Raw genomic sequence first — 13,681 nt, 5'->3', positions numbered from 1 at the left:
TTCAATTAAAAATTGATTATATAATGGAAATATAATCATAATTTATCGCTTGATTGGTTGTGTTTCCTTTTTCAGCCATGTTATTGCTCTTTTGTCATCAAATTTTTCTAATAATGGTGTTAGAACTTCTAAACACTTGCGATGGTATTCATTTAAATAATCAATCTAAACAATTTTAATACAATTAATAAAGGCACTATTATAAGCAATTATAATTGACTTTTTTTACCTCGGTATCTGTGAGCAAATCCATCACCAACATTTTACTTTGAATAGGACACATAGTAACAGTTTCAAATTGTAAAAATGGTTTCTGTGGCATTTTATAGGCAGTTGTTGAATCTTTAACCAAGACAATGTCTTCAATGCGTATACCAAAGTCTTCCTCATAATATCCAGGTTCTGAATATGAAATATTGTAATATGAATATTATTTAAAGATTAATAAAAAAAAATTAGAAGTATGTTGTGTTTCTTAAATCAGTTAAGTCTAATAGACGAGACCACAAGAAATGGTTTACATACAAGAATTTTATCATTTTGGTCTATTATGAATAAAGCATGATATATAGAGTTAAAAATAGGGAATTTAATACATTTATTTATAATTATCAACAGATATATTGGAAAATATCTTGCTGTTTGAAAATAAAATTGTACTTAGTTTTTAATCGAAGATCTAATAAACAGGGAGGAAAATGTCATAGAATGTAGAATAAAACAGTTAATATTGTAGTTATTTCTAGTCGTAATTTATAAATAATATATAATATTGACACAACTGGATGTACAACATTAATTTTGTTTTACACAACCAGTATACTAAACATTTTGGAGGGACATGGGTAGTTTTTCAACAAAAAAATTACCATTTGATAAAAACATTCCTGGTTGTAAACCAGGATCATTTGGTATTTCTCTCCAAGATATTCCCATAGGACCTTCATGTACATTTAAGTAAGCACCAATACCGTGACCTGTACCATGCATGTAATCTAAGCCGACATCCCACAAAAATCTACGTGCATATGAATCCAGACAATTGCCCTTAAAGTGTAAAAAAATATCATAATAAGTCAATAAAAATAAAATTTGAAATAGAACTGTAAAATTTACTAGGATTTTGTGAGGAAATTTGCTCATTGCTAAATTTGCTTGACCTTTAAAAACTCTAGTAAAACATTCTTTCTGATAGTCTGTTGGTGTTCCAAAATGTAGTGTACGAGTTACATCAGTAGTTCCATCCCTATTTTAATAAAAATATATATTAAGAGTAAAATAAATAAGTTGCTAATAACAAAAAATTATAATACTAACAAAAATTGACCACCAGAGTCACATAAATACATTTCGTCTACACTCAATTTTCTATCAGTTTCTGGAGTTGGTGAATAATGAATTATTCCACCATTTGGACCAGACGAAGAAATTGTTTCAAAACTTGGACCCACAAAATCTTCTTGCAAACTATTAAAATTAATAATTATCACTAACTATGATTAATATAAACAGAAATTAAATTAAAATACCATTTTTAAGCAATAATTACCTTCTAAATGATAATAACTTTTCAGCAACTGATATTTCAGTTAAGTTTCCTAATGATATGCTTTCTTCTAACCAAGCAAAATATGAGCACAATGCAGCACCATCTTTGATATGGGCATTTTTAAGACCTGAAAAAAAAAATATTAATTGTATTGCATCAGACTGATAACAACTTTAATTTACCATTAATTTCAACTGAGTTTTTAATAGCTTTCATGAGTGGAATTGGGGTAGGTTTAGAAATGCGATTTGATTTTGGTACAATGTTAACCAAGTTATAACTAGATCGATCTGATACCCAAACTTTTCCAGTCTTACTATTGTCTGATGCCAACTAAAATTATGCACATGTAGAATTTTATAAGTTTAAATAATATTCAGTATTCACTTATACCAGATTACTTTTACATAATTATTCAAATAACAAATAACAATATCAAACTTACAATATCATTAAAAAATGTATGCAGTTTATCATAAGGTTGTATAATAACTGATAAGTTTTCACTTTTAAAATGTTCTGGTACGGTTGGATCTAATTTTTTGTCATCGACAAATAAATGGACATCTGTGTGTGTGACAATGACATATGAATAAAATACTGGATTATATGTTATGTCAGATCCTCTCAAGTTTAATAACCCTGAAAATAAAATATAGACAATTACAAAACAATATAAATGCATTGTATACTGATGTAATATATAATTTCAAACTTTTAAGTAATAATTGTTTTGAAAAAGAATTAAATGTAGGTATGATGAATACATTAATATAATATTCAAACTTACATGCAATTTCATCAAGAGCAGTTACTAACAAAATAGTAGCATTTTTTTCAGTCATTTTTTGTCTAACTTCTTCAACCTTTTCTCCACACTTTTTTCCTAGAACAAGATAATAATTAATAATACAATATACATTTTTTTTTGTTTTTGGATGAAAATAAAATAATAATAATCCACAAACCAGTAAATTTGATGTTTAACGGTTTAACTGGATTTGATGGAATAGCTGGACGGTCAGACCACATACGATCTATGAGGTTGGTATCTAATGGAACCAAGTTAATGCCTTTATATTTTATTTCTTTATTAATTCTACGCCATTCACTGTATGTTATTAAATTAGCATCAACAGCAATTCTAGAGCCAGCTTTCATATTTTTTGTTAGCCATTCAGCCAATGTACTTGTATCCGGAAGACCTGTAACATAAAAAGAACATATAAATAATTATGTAATCTTAACATAAACAATTTTTCCAATTAAAGAAAAAGAATAGATGTTGGATGTCTACACACAATTATTGTGAATATAGTTGTTAATTTAAACTTGGTAAGAGTTTTGAATTAATAATGCATTTTTTTTAAATAATACAGATTGTTTGATATTATTAACATAAATTATCATAAAAATATATTATTTAATTTGAACGAGTATTTTACAATTATCGTTTTCAAGTATACATTAATCTAATATAATAGATTTTTTTACATAACAAAATAATGCAAAGTGTAAACATACAATTTTTTATAGTATAAACCGTTAGTCACATATTAAACAATCTACAATGGAACAAATTGAAACTAAGAAGTGGGTTTAAATTGACTTTTTTTTCTAATCGTATGCTGTATAAAACTCAATTTGGTAAAAATGTATTTTATGTTATGTCGAATGGATACAGCTATGATACCTCAATTTATTATATAATTATAAAATAAAATAATTATTTTTCATACATAAAAATATTGAATAAAAAAATAATCAAAAATATAATTTCATCAAGATAGATAAGAACACTGGAGGCACATACTAGTCACATCACATCAAAAAATGGTCAGCTACTTAAAAAGGTTTTTGCGTTTCGCGGGGATACAATTCATTGTTGACCATCATGACATGTCCGCTGATGGGTTGTTTGTTTTGAGGGGGGATATAGGGAGTATATGCTCCAATATTCTTATACATCTTAATGTTGAGTTTAGACAGTCTTTCTACCTTTAATTTTGATAGTAGATCAACAAAATTAATTGTAAATTTGGTATGTTATGCAGTTTAAAGATAACAAATGTGTATAGTGTTATTTTAAAGATGGTCTTCAAATTGTTATCTTAAGTTTACATAGGGTTGTGATTCTTCTATTTTCAACAACTAAGACACTAATCATAAGAACATTATATAACTACATTTTTTTAAGAACATTTACATAAATTTAAATGTTATCTTATCTTATATTAGGCTACCTAGTTTTTCAAGTAATTTACCACTAACCAATGAAAAATCATAACAATTTTAACTAATATAAATATCTTGAACTATACTGTTCTATATAATTGACATAATGATGTCAATTTACAATTGAAATAGAATTATAACTGTAATTATATGAGAGCATATTTTATTATTTGTTTTTTTTTTTTTAAATATAGGTATTTACTATTTAATATACACAAACCCATTTTCATTAAAGTCCAATTATCGTCTAATTGTTGTTGAGCTTGTACAAAGTAACGACCATCCGTCCACAATAAGGCCTCATTTTGTGTAATAAGAGCAACACCAGCAGAACCTGTGAAACCAGTGATAAAAGCTCGCCGTCCATCACATTCAGAAATATACTCATTCTAAAAAAATAAATTCTCTAATAATATCATAAAGGTAAAGGTACAAAAATAGAAGCTTACTTGATGAGCATCTTCCGATAAAACAATATAACCTTGAATGGGTTCACCTAAATACTTTAACTTCATTAGGTCACGCAGTCTTGACAAAAGAGGTCCAGTACTACGCACTGCCATGATGCTATAAACATTATTAAGTACACAAAAAATGTATAAATAATAAATAATTTTATATTTATGAACATAAAGCATTATAAATGAATAACAATATAATAATTAGTGGAAAATAAAAACAACAGTTGTGTAGGAAAAACTGTGGATTGGAAATAATTTGAAATATTAAGTACAGATCAATCAGTCTACTAAGATGAACAAAACTAAGTTAAATATCTGCTCACATACAACTTGGGTGTATAAAAAAAATACACAGAAGACCTTGTAATAATATCTGTCTGGGGACGTTTACAAGGTATTAGAAACCTAATGATGAGAATGTTGCTTCAAAGACGATTTCGAATACTACGTAACACAGTTTAAACAATACCACATAAAAAGTTGGTCAAATTGAGTAATATCGGTTGAAACAACAGAAAATTACGAACCTTAATATGCTACGTTGTAATCTGAAGTGTATAAGAGAGAAAATACACTAAAGTAGGAGCGGAGTGAACGATTCTTTCGTATTTAGAAAACACTAAGCACGCATTAAAAGTCGTCGGCGATCGACACGCGAAAAACAAGAAATCGTAATTCGTAATGAATTATTTTAATAATAATATAATGTAGGTAAATGTAAAAAGTGAAAATGTTATCGTCACTGTCTCGTCTCTCGTCGTCGTCGTAAAATCTTATCTCACGTGTTATCAATCCACTGCCAACAGCGCATGCCCGAAAATGAATAAATACCGGCCACACCATATACCGCGTATAAGTGCTTAGACTAGGACTACCGCATACCAACACTGCACGACAACACTGCAGTAGATAAAAAAGCATTTTTTTATTGTTTTTTTTTTTTTGTACTTCGATTAGTGATTTGTTTTGGAAGTGTGTAAAAATGAAAACGGGATTGTAATTAAAATTCACCGTGGTCTAGATCGTTGCGAGTGATCCGAGTGTGACTCGGTGATCGTTGGTGTTCAATCCCCAAGATACAGGTAATTTATACGATTTTTTTATTTTGGTAAAATTTCACTGAGCCTCAATGAGGTTATGCGCGCTGGTAGTTCTGAGTTCATAATACAATCGATTTGATTACAAGACATAGGCACTGCGTTTACGTGCGCGCGCTTGTCTGCGTGTGTATATAATGTTTATATTGTGTTTATTTTTTTTTCTCCGAATATAAGTGGGATTGAGATCGGCCTTCAAAATATTCCGATTTCCTATGCAATTATTGTTGTGTTTCCGCGGTCCTTAAATTATCACGGTTTGATCCCTCAAACGCGTGTTTTAATTGAGTAAAATCACGATTAGGTAGTTGCTGTGCCGATTTTTATTTCCAGTGTTTAAGAAATATTGTGTACGTCCATTGCTGCAGTTTAAAAGAACATCGGGAAACATGGCCGAGGTTAAGCCCGCCACCAGTCAACTACAACCAATCGTCAAAATAGGTCATTATATACTTGGACAGACACTCGGTGTTGGTACGTTTGGTAAAGTGAAAATCGGCGAACATCAGCTCACCAAACACAAGGTGGCTGTCAAAATACTCAATAGACAGAAGATTAAAAGTCTGGATGTTGTTGGAAAAATACGTCGAGAAATTCAAAATCTCAAACTCTTCCGTCATCCTCACATCATTAAATTGTATCAAGTTATCAGCACACCTACTGATATATTCATGATAATGGAGTATGTGTCTGGTGGAGAACTATTTGATTATATAGTAAAACATGGTAAACTTAAGGAATTTGAAGCTCGTCGTTTCTTTCAACAAATCATATCTGGCGTTGACTATTGTCATAGACACATGATTGTACACAGAGATTTAAAACCAGAAAACTTATTATTAGATCATAATCTACATGTTAAAATTGCTGATTTTGGCTTATCCAATATGATGATGGATGGAGAATTTTTAAGAACTAGCTGTGGATCACCTAACTATGCTGCACCAGAAGTTATTTCAGGAAAATTGTACGCTGGACCTGAGGTAGATATTTGGTCATGTGGTGTTATTTTATATGCATTATTATGTGGTTCTTTGCCTTTTGATGATGAACATGTGCCAACTTTATTTCGAAAAATTAAATCTGGTATCTTTCCTATACCCGATTATTTGAATAAATCTGTTGTTAGTTTACTATGTCATATGTTACAAGTAGATCCAATGAAAAGAGCGTCTATTGAAGATATTAAAAAACATGAATGGTTTCAGCACGAACTACCTGCATATCTTTTCCCTTCACCAGTTGATCGAGACTCTTCAGTGATTGATACAGATGCGGTTAATGAAGTTTGTGAAAAATTTAGTGTAAAAGACTCTGAAGTTCACAATGCTTTATTGAGTGGCGATCCACATGATCAATTAGGTATTGCCTATCATTTAATAATTGATAATAAACGAATCGCCGATGAAGCAGCTAAAGCAGAATTAAAAGATTTTTATATTGCTAGTAGTCCACCTCCAACAGGTGGAAGTCTGGAGCCATCAACTTTAAATGCAGTTGCAAAACCACATCCTGAAAGAATAATATCTCAAAGAGAACGTGCTCAATCTATAGATCAAGGTGCTCGAGGATCTCCAATGAAACGAGCTAAATGGCATTTAGGCATAAGATCTCAAAGCAGACCTACAGATATTATGAATGAAGTATATAGAGCAATGAAAGCATTGAATTTTCAATGGAAAGTAATAAATCCTTACCATGTCCAAGTACGACACATGAATCAAAAAACTGATAATTATATCATGATCTCACTGCAACTGTATCAAGTGGACTACAAAAGCTATTTGTTGGATTTTAAGAGTTTAACAAACGATCAGTTAGAAAATGGAAATTTACCTGCACCAACTTTAGAAGTTGAAAATCAATCTCCAAGACAAGATGTTGTTGTACAGCCACAAAAAAAGTGCTCAGGACATCATACAATGGAGTTTTTTGAAATGTGTGCATCTTTGATTACCCAACTTGCCCATTGATTAGTAAATTCAAGTATCTGTTTTAATTATTTAATGTGAGTATATACCAAATTGTTAAAGAAGTAAATGTAAATGTAATCCTCAGACAAGCAGTTAGTTGTTTTTTGCTGTACCAATAAATGTCATCTTTTGCTTTATGAAGTTTATGGCAGCATATCGATGTAAACTTGACCATTTAGTATTCTATCCAGTCTATCTACCAGAGAACATATAAGGTTGGATTAGGGGTACGTAGAATGAGATCTGTCGGTCAAATATGATGTCTTATTCCCCCTCCATGTTACCATATAACATACTTGCATTCTATTCAAATTTAGTGGAATGCATTGTAGGCAACATTGTAATGTGGGATGTACCATAACCGATAAGTTCTCTTGTGGGACAGAGTTTAGTGACACAGCATTTGAATGGTCCTGTAGATATATATTTTATGATTGGTCTAATAAGTGTTAACATTGTATGTACTTTTATTTCAAGATTTATTCATATTGTGTTTATCTTGAGGGAAATATCATAGCTATACTAAAATCTCAAATTTTTAATAAGATAATATACTCTAAAAATGTATTTTTACAATTTATATTTGAAAATTAAGTGCCTATTGTTATACTTATTGAAAATTAGTATGTATTACTAAAAGTTTTATGTTTAGATTTTAGAACATGTAAACATAAAATCAAATTTCAGGCATGTAAATAATGAAGAAAAACAACAATTTAAACATACTGTTTATTTTATTAGAAGTGTAATTCATTATTTTTGTATAACAAAATCATTTTTATAGCGCTTCTATCGAGTTTGTAATAATTACCGAGTGATAAGTTGTCAATTGTTAATTATATTCATTTTTAAAGGTTTTGAACAAATAATTTATTAAGTTATAATTTTTTGCCAATTATATTATTTCCTTATATTTACTTTTAGTCAATAAAGAATAAAACTGACTCAGTTGCAAAAAAATTTTTGTTTTAACTTCCGTGTACTATATTTTGATTGCTTACAACATTGGATACATTTGAAATATAGTATCTAAACTAATTAAGTTTAGTTCAAAAATATAATTTTATAGTGTACTTATAACTTATAAATAATTATTCAACTGATTCTATTTTAAACTTAATTGAATCTTTAAGATGTGATTTTTTTAAATGGTCCTAAACCTAAACCTCAAATTTTATATGTAAAATGTATAATAACATATTAGAATATTGAATATTCATAATATTATATTTGTATTTATTGTTATATTTTGTAAGAAAAGTTTTTGTTTTTACAATAAAATTGTTCCATTAAAATAATTTGTTTTGAATTTCTTAAAATACATTTCTTACTTTATTTGCTTAAAATTTAGTGTCAATGTTAATAAATAAGGTACTCTTGTGACAAACAAATACTAATGTACTTCATTAAAAACACATTCTATTTTCCCATTAAGAGCAATTATAATAGTAATAGATAATTGAATGTTTAATAATTATTTGATTCTTCTTTAAAAATAAATTTATTAATAGTTACATTTGTCATTTTTAGGATATTTCTATGTTTTTGTTGATTCATGATTAAATAAAGAAAGAGTACCTGTATTCTTAGGACACCACACCCACATGGTCTCTCTATCTTACAATACATACTACTTATTATAGACATTTTGTGATGTACACTTTAATGTTAGAGGCAATTGACTTACGGTTTTACAATTTGTAAGCAAGTTATGAGTATGTACAATTTTTTAATTATGCTCAGAACTAGGTTAACAATTGAAGTATTGTTACAAACCTGATAATGTTTTTACCTTAATAATTTGTAATATGTCAATTCACTTTAATATTAAAGCTAACAACATAAAATTGGTTCTGGTGAACATAAATGTATGTTGTACATATTAAATTTTGAAGTTGGATCCCACTATCCCAGTGTGATATATTCTTATTGCCTAAACACTCATATTATTTTGATATGAAGGTACTACAATTGCATAACATAGCAAGTTTATACTTAGCAGAACCGAGTTTGTTTTTGTTGATTTAAATATAAGATTTTACTAATTATAATCTCATTAGTTTTTTTCATTTCCATATTTTAATTTTAAAGTGAGATGAGTATTTTTAAATTATAATATTTTACATACCTACTTGAAAGCAGTTTTAAAGGTAAAGTATTTAGAATAGATAATATTCTTTTTTTTTCAAATTTAATATTAATCAATTCAACTAAACGGATCCTGCTGAATGTAAATAATTTACTATGTTCTGTGTTTGTAAGACAGAAAAAAATAACAGTACATCATCTTATTAACTATTCATTGCTTAGTTTTCTAAATATTTTATTTAGTTGAAATTATTTTTCAAAGAAATTGTACAGTTACGTCAACAGTTTAAAAAAAAATGTTCTTTTTTTCATCAAGTAATTAGGTACATTTTCTAGTGTTTGATTTAACTATTTAAGTATATAATAGTAGTCTTAATTGTTTAATGCATTATTGTACATTTGTACTTAGATCTAGTTTAGGAAGTAGGTGAAATAAATTTGGAAGATTTATTTACTGTCACATAGAGTAGTACTTTTTTTTAGAATTAAAAAGGCCAGCAAAATTAATATTTGCTTAAGTATGTATAAATGCTTCAGTGACACCATATAGAACCATATAGTTACGATTGCTAGGTGTATTCAGGTGTTTGTGTACCCGATTACAAAATTAAACAAACATTTGAATGCTCATACATTTTATATGGGTTTTAAGTAGTTCAGGGAAAATGTTTTACCTAATTTAATTCATAAGATATTGTATAAAATATTATTAACTCATCAATTATTTCTTTGATAGTATGGTATAACTATGACATAATTTTTTTTTATAAAACTTCTAATAACAATCTAAGTTTTATATAATTCTAAACCAAAAATAGTTATTATTAAAAATCTAACGGCAAAAAAAATATCACATGGAATTTTGAATAAAAATTGTAAAGGTTTTGGGTTAGCTCGAATGTTGTTTGGGTTAAAGATTATTAGTCTTTCATTAATTATTATAAAATGTTTCTGGGATATTATCAAGTGAAAGATTTAGTTTTTAGTCCCCTAAAGGCCTTAAGGAAAGTATTTAACGCACCTCCATATATATCAAACCATACCCTACATTTAGATTGCAACTTAAATACTATTCACGAAGAAGCTAAACGTTTTTATAAAAAATTTCATAATCGTCTATCCTCTCATTCAAATCCACTCATTAAAAACTTATCTTCCCTCACTATCCCAGGTAGCCCTCCAAGGCGACTTAAACGGAAATGGTGCAGAGATTTTTTATTTAACTAATAATAATAAGATATAACTAAATATATTATATTTATTATATAATATAAATACTAACATATAACTAAATCGCATATGATTAAACCTAGACGAAAGTGTCATCAGTGGGTGGCTTCTTTCCTCAAATTTATGTATATCACCCTATTCTTTGTTTCCCTTATCGCACATATACTTATTATGTCTAAGATATAGATTGTATATTTTCTTCTAAAAATAAAATAAAAGTCCCCTAAATTGTTTTCCTTTATTTTTGTTGAAGTATAAAATTGAAAAAAAAATTCAATAGGTATCTATTATTCATATGTGGGTGTTAACAGTTAAAATAATTATTATAATCCAAACTAGTTAGGTATTTTTGATAAGGTTTAATTTCAATCTCTTAAACACCATTGTATTTTATTGTGCTATGTTGGATCCCTTTGTTACTCCAAATATTTTACTGTTAGAAATAATGAAAAAATCATTCCTATTTTAAAATTGTAATACAATTATATTCATTTTATTTTGCTGTGCAGTATGTGCAATGAAAAATGGGACATAATAATATAACAAACGTTTTTTATAAATATTTAATTCAGTACATTTTTAGCTAACACATTGATAATGTTGAAAATGTTTTATACGCTATTACTAAGATAAAGAATTGTTGAAATAGTCCAGATTGGAGTAAAACTCTATTTCACTAATAATACTTGTAACTCCGGATTGGTAACAATAAATTATTAGTTCATATATTTCATAAAAACAATAATGATAATTATTAGTGCTTAATAACTAATATATATTTCTTTTTCTTTTCATAATTAGTATCTGTTTAATCATTTCTGTGTATTTTAATGTTTAGGATGCCTACTGTGGATGTCCCTGAAATCCGTGTAAAAACGGCTTTCAATGGGTAAGTTAAAATACAATTATATATTTTTGATTAATCAAAAAATTAGTTACTAACATTTAAAATATTTGTTTTAGGGAAGTTATGATTACTTATATAGATCCAAAAATAACCGTTGACCAACTGCGGTATGAAATGATGGTTATTTGTCGGTTTTCATCCGATCAAGATTTCACTATGAAATGGGTTGATGAAGAAGGTAATTCAATTATTTTATACATTATATCGTTAATATATAATTTATGAACTTGAATATATTATTACTAAAATATGAGACTTAAAAAAAAAATACAATTTATACCTTTATATTTAATCTATTTTCTTATAATTTTTTTTTTTTCTAATAAGATTATAATAAACTAATCTTAATGTGTCCAGCCCACATTAGCCTTCTTTTTGCGGCTTCCTTGATATGCATAGTTTTTGGCACATGTTTTGAAGCTCCTCTGTTCTCCAGTTCAAGGGTCCAGATATGGTCCATATATTCGTCAGGTTACTTTTCTTTCAAATGTGTCTAATCTTACTTCCTCTGCCTTTCTTAGTACCCATGTTTCTGAGCCATACAGGATGATGGGGCGTATTAATGTCATATACATTTTAATCTTTAAATTTACAGATATCGACCTAGATTTTAGCAGGGTTCCGGCTCCAAAAATAGCATTTGTTTGCTAATTGTAATCTTCTTGATACCTCCACCTTTAACTCATTGTCTTGAGTTACTAGAACACCTAAGTATTTAAATTGTGGTACTCTGTAGAAAATGTGTCCTTCCATATCCACACTTTCTCCTCGTTGATACATCCTATCCCTTCCGATAAGTTTCATATATCCTGTCTTTTCGTCATTTATCATGAGACTGACTTTACTTGCAGCATCCATTAGGTTCTTACAATGTGTCTTCATTATCTCTATACTGTCTCCTATGATGCCAATATTGTCTTCATATGTCAGAAGACCTATCTTTGACTGACCTAATGTTATGCCTTCTGATATGTTCATCTCTAACTATGTTTTTTTCCAGTACTAGGTTAAAAAGAATTTGAGAGAGCTCGTCCCCTTGTCTCAGACCAGTGGCTACTTTAAACAATTGAGATGTAGAATTGACAATTTTAATTTTTATCTCTGAATTTTCCATGCTGGCTTTAATGAGATTGATTATTTTTTTTGGAAAATTAAAATCTTTTAATATATTAAATTGGCTGGGCCTATGTAAACTAATGTTTAATGAAAGTATTTTATTTATAAGCATTTTAATATCAAAATTATGTTAAGGAGATGTCCTACATGTATTATGTCTGTTTTACAGACATGAAGTATCTCTAATTTTTGATCAGCAGCAACAATTATTTGTTGTTAGCTTTAATATTTGATTTAATTGATTTATTATCACACTTTAATGTACAAATGGTCTATGTTTGTACAATGGTTTTTAAAAAATATATATTTTTAAGCATGTGAAATATTTCTATTTAAAAATACTATGAGCTCACTTAGAAACGAATAACAATCTTTGTACACAATGTGTGCAATAAGCATATGCACAACAAGACCTGCATTTTAGGGAATACTAAAATTGTTAACAGATTTTGAATATAGTTGACCAATATCCAATTTAATTAATTAATCTTTGTTCCATGCTCTTTTAAAAAAATATTTGAATTAGATATAAAATGCAGTGATTATTATTTACATTTTTGGTCTATTTTTTCCTATGTATATAAATATTATAAATACTAATGTAACTAGATAAATAAATAAAATTATAATTATGTTAAATAACAACAAAAGTTGGGCCTAGTATGGTGCAGTAGTTGGCCAGTCACTAATATGTGTTGGTTAAGCACCAACCAATACATCATTGGCTCCAGGATGGATGACCACCCGAACACTTGGGGAAAAAATCCTTGCCCCACAGAAAAATACGTATTCCTCAACCAATCATAACCCCCACAAAAAGCTAATAGTCATTGTTGCCGAACCTAAAAGACCAATAATAAAAAAAAAAATATTGCTAATATACCTATTTTATTTTGTTTTTACACTGTACCATAAAAATTAACTAATTTTTAGACATTTTAAATATCTTGTTAATTATTTAAAAAAACATATATCATTGACCCCATTGGCCATTGTTACTATTAATGTGATATATTAAACTAAAC

At 28.3% G+C, this 13,681-nt stretch overlaps 2 protein-coding genes and 1 long non-coding RNA gene across 4 annotated transcripts; 2 read left to right on the top strand and 1 right to left on the bottom strand.

Moving 5' to 3' along the window:
• Positions 1–24: 24 nt before the first annotated feature.
• On the bottom strand, positions 25–5,402 carry LOC111040625 (xaa-Pro aminopeptidase ApepP-like). 2 transcript variants are annotated; one of them, XM_022324588.1, is made up of 13 exons: positions 5,257–5,402; positions 4,234–4,351; positions 4,005–4,173; positions 2,518–2,754; positions 2,340–2,435; positions 1,995–2,191; positions 1,732–1,882; positions 1,550–1,676; positions 1,318–1,467; positions 1,117–1,246; positions 870–1,047; positions 230–402; positions 25–165 (listed from the first exon to the last, which is right to left on the bottom strand). In XM_022324588.1, exons 2-13 carry the CDS (start codon positions 4,345–4,347, stop codon positions 43–45), a joined length of 1,845 nt encoding a protein of 614 aa, XP_022180280.1. In that variant the 5' UTR covers positions 4,348–4,351; positions 5,257–5,402; the 3' UTR covers positions 25–42. The 2 variants fall into 2 exon arrangements, with proteins under 2 accessions (XP_022180280.1, XP_022180279.1); XM_022324587.1 differs by lacking the exon at positions 5,257–5,402 and adding an exon at positions 4,773–4,961.
• On the top strand, positions 5,115–11,523 carry LOC111040628. Its single transcript, XR_002605227.1, has 2 exons — positions 5,115–5,327; positions 11,472–11,523. It is a non-coding gene; the product is annotated as an uncharacterized LOC111040628 (long non-coding RNA).
• LOC111040626 (5'-AMP-activated protein kinase catalytic subunit alpha-2) lies at positions 5,477–8,136 on the top strand. The gene has a single exon (XM_022324589.1). It carries the CDS (start codon positions 5,732–5,734, stop codon positions 7,313–7,315), a length of 1,584 nt encoding a protein of 527 aa, XP_022180281.1. The 5' UTR covers positions 5,477–5,731; the 3' UTR covers positions 7,316–8,136.
• Positions 11,524–13,681: the final 2,158 nt, after the last annotated feature.

This window comes from Myzus persicae, unplaced genomic scaffold (genome assembly GCF_001856785.1).
Source record: "Myzus persicae strain clone G006 unplaced genomic scaffold, MPER_G0061.0, whole genome shotgun sequence".
NCBI classification, from domain to species: Eukaryota; Metazoa; Arthropoda; class Insecta; order Hemiptera; family Aphididae; genus Myzus; species Myzus persicae.
The sequence above is the reverse complement of the archived record's forward strand: the minus strand, read 5'-3'. Positions and strand labels throughout refer to the sequence as shown.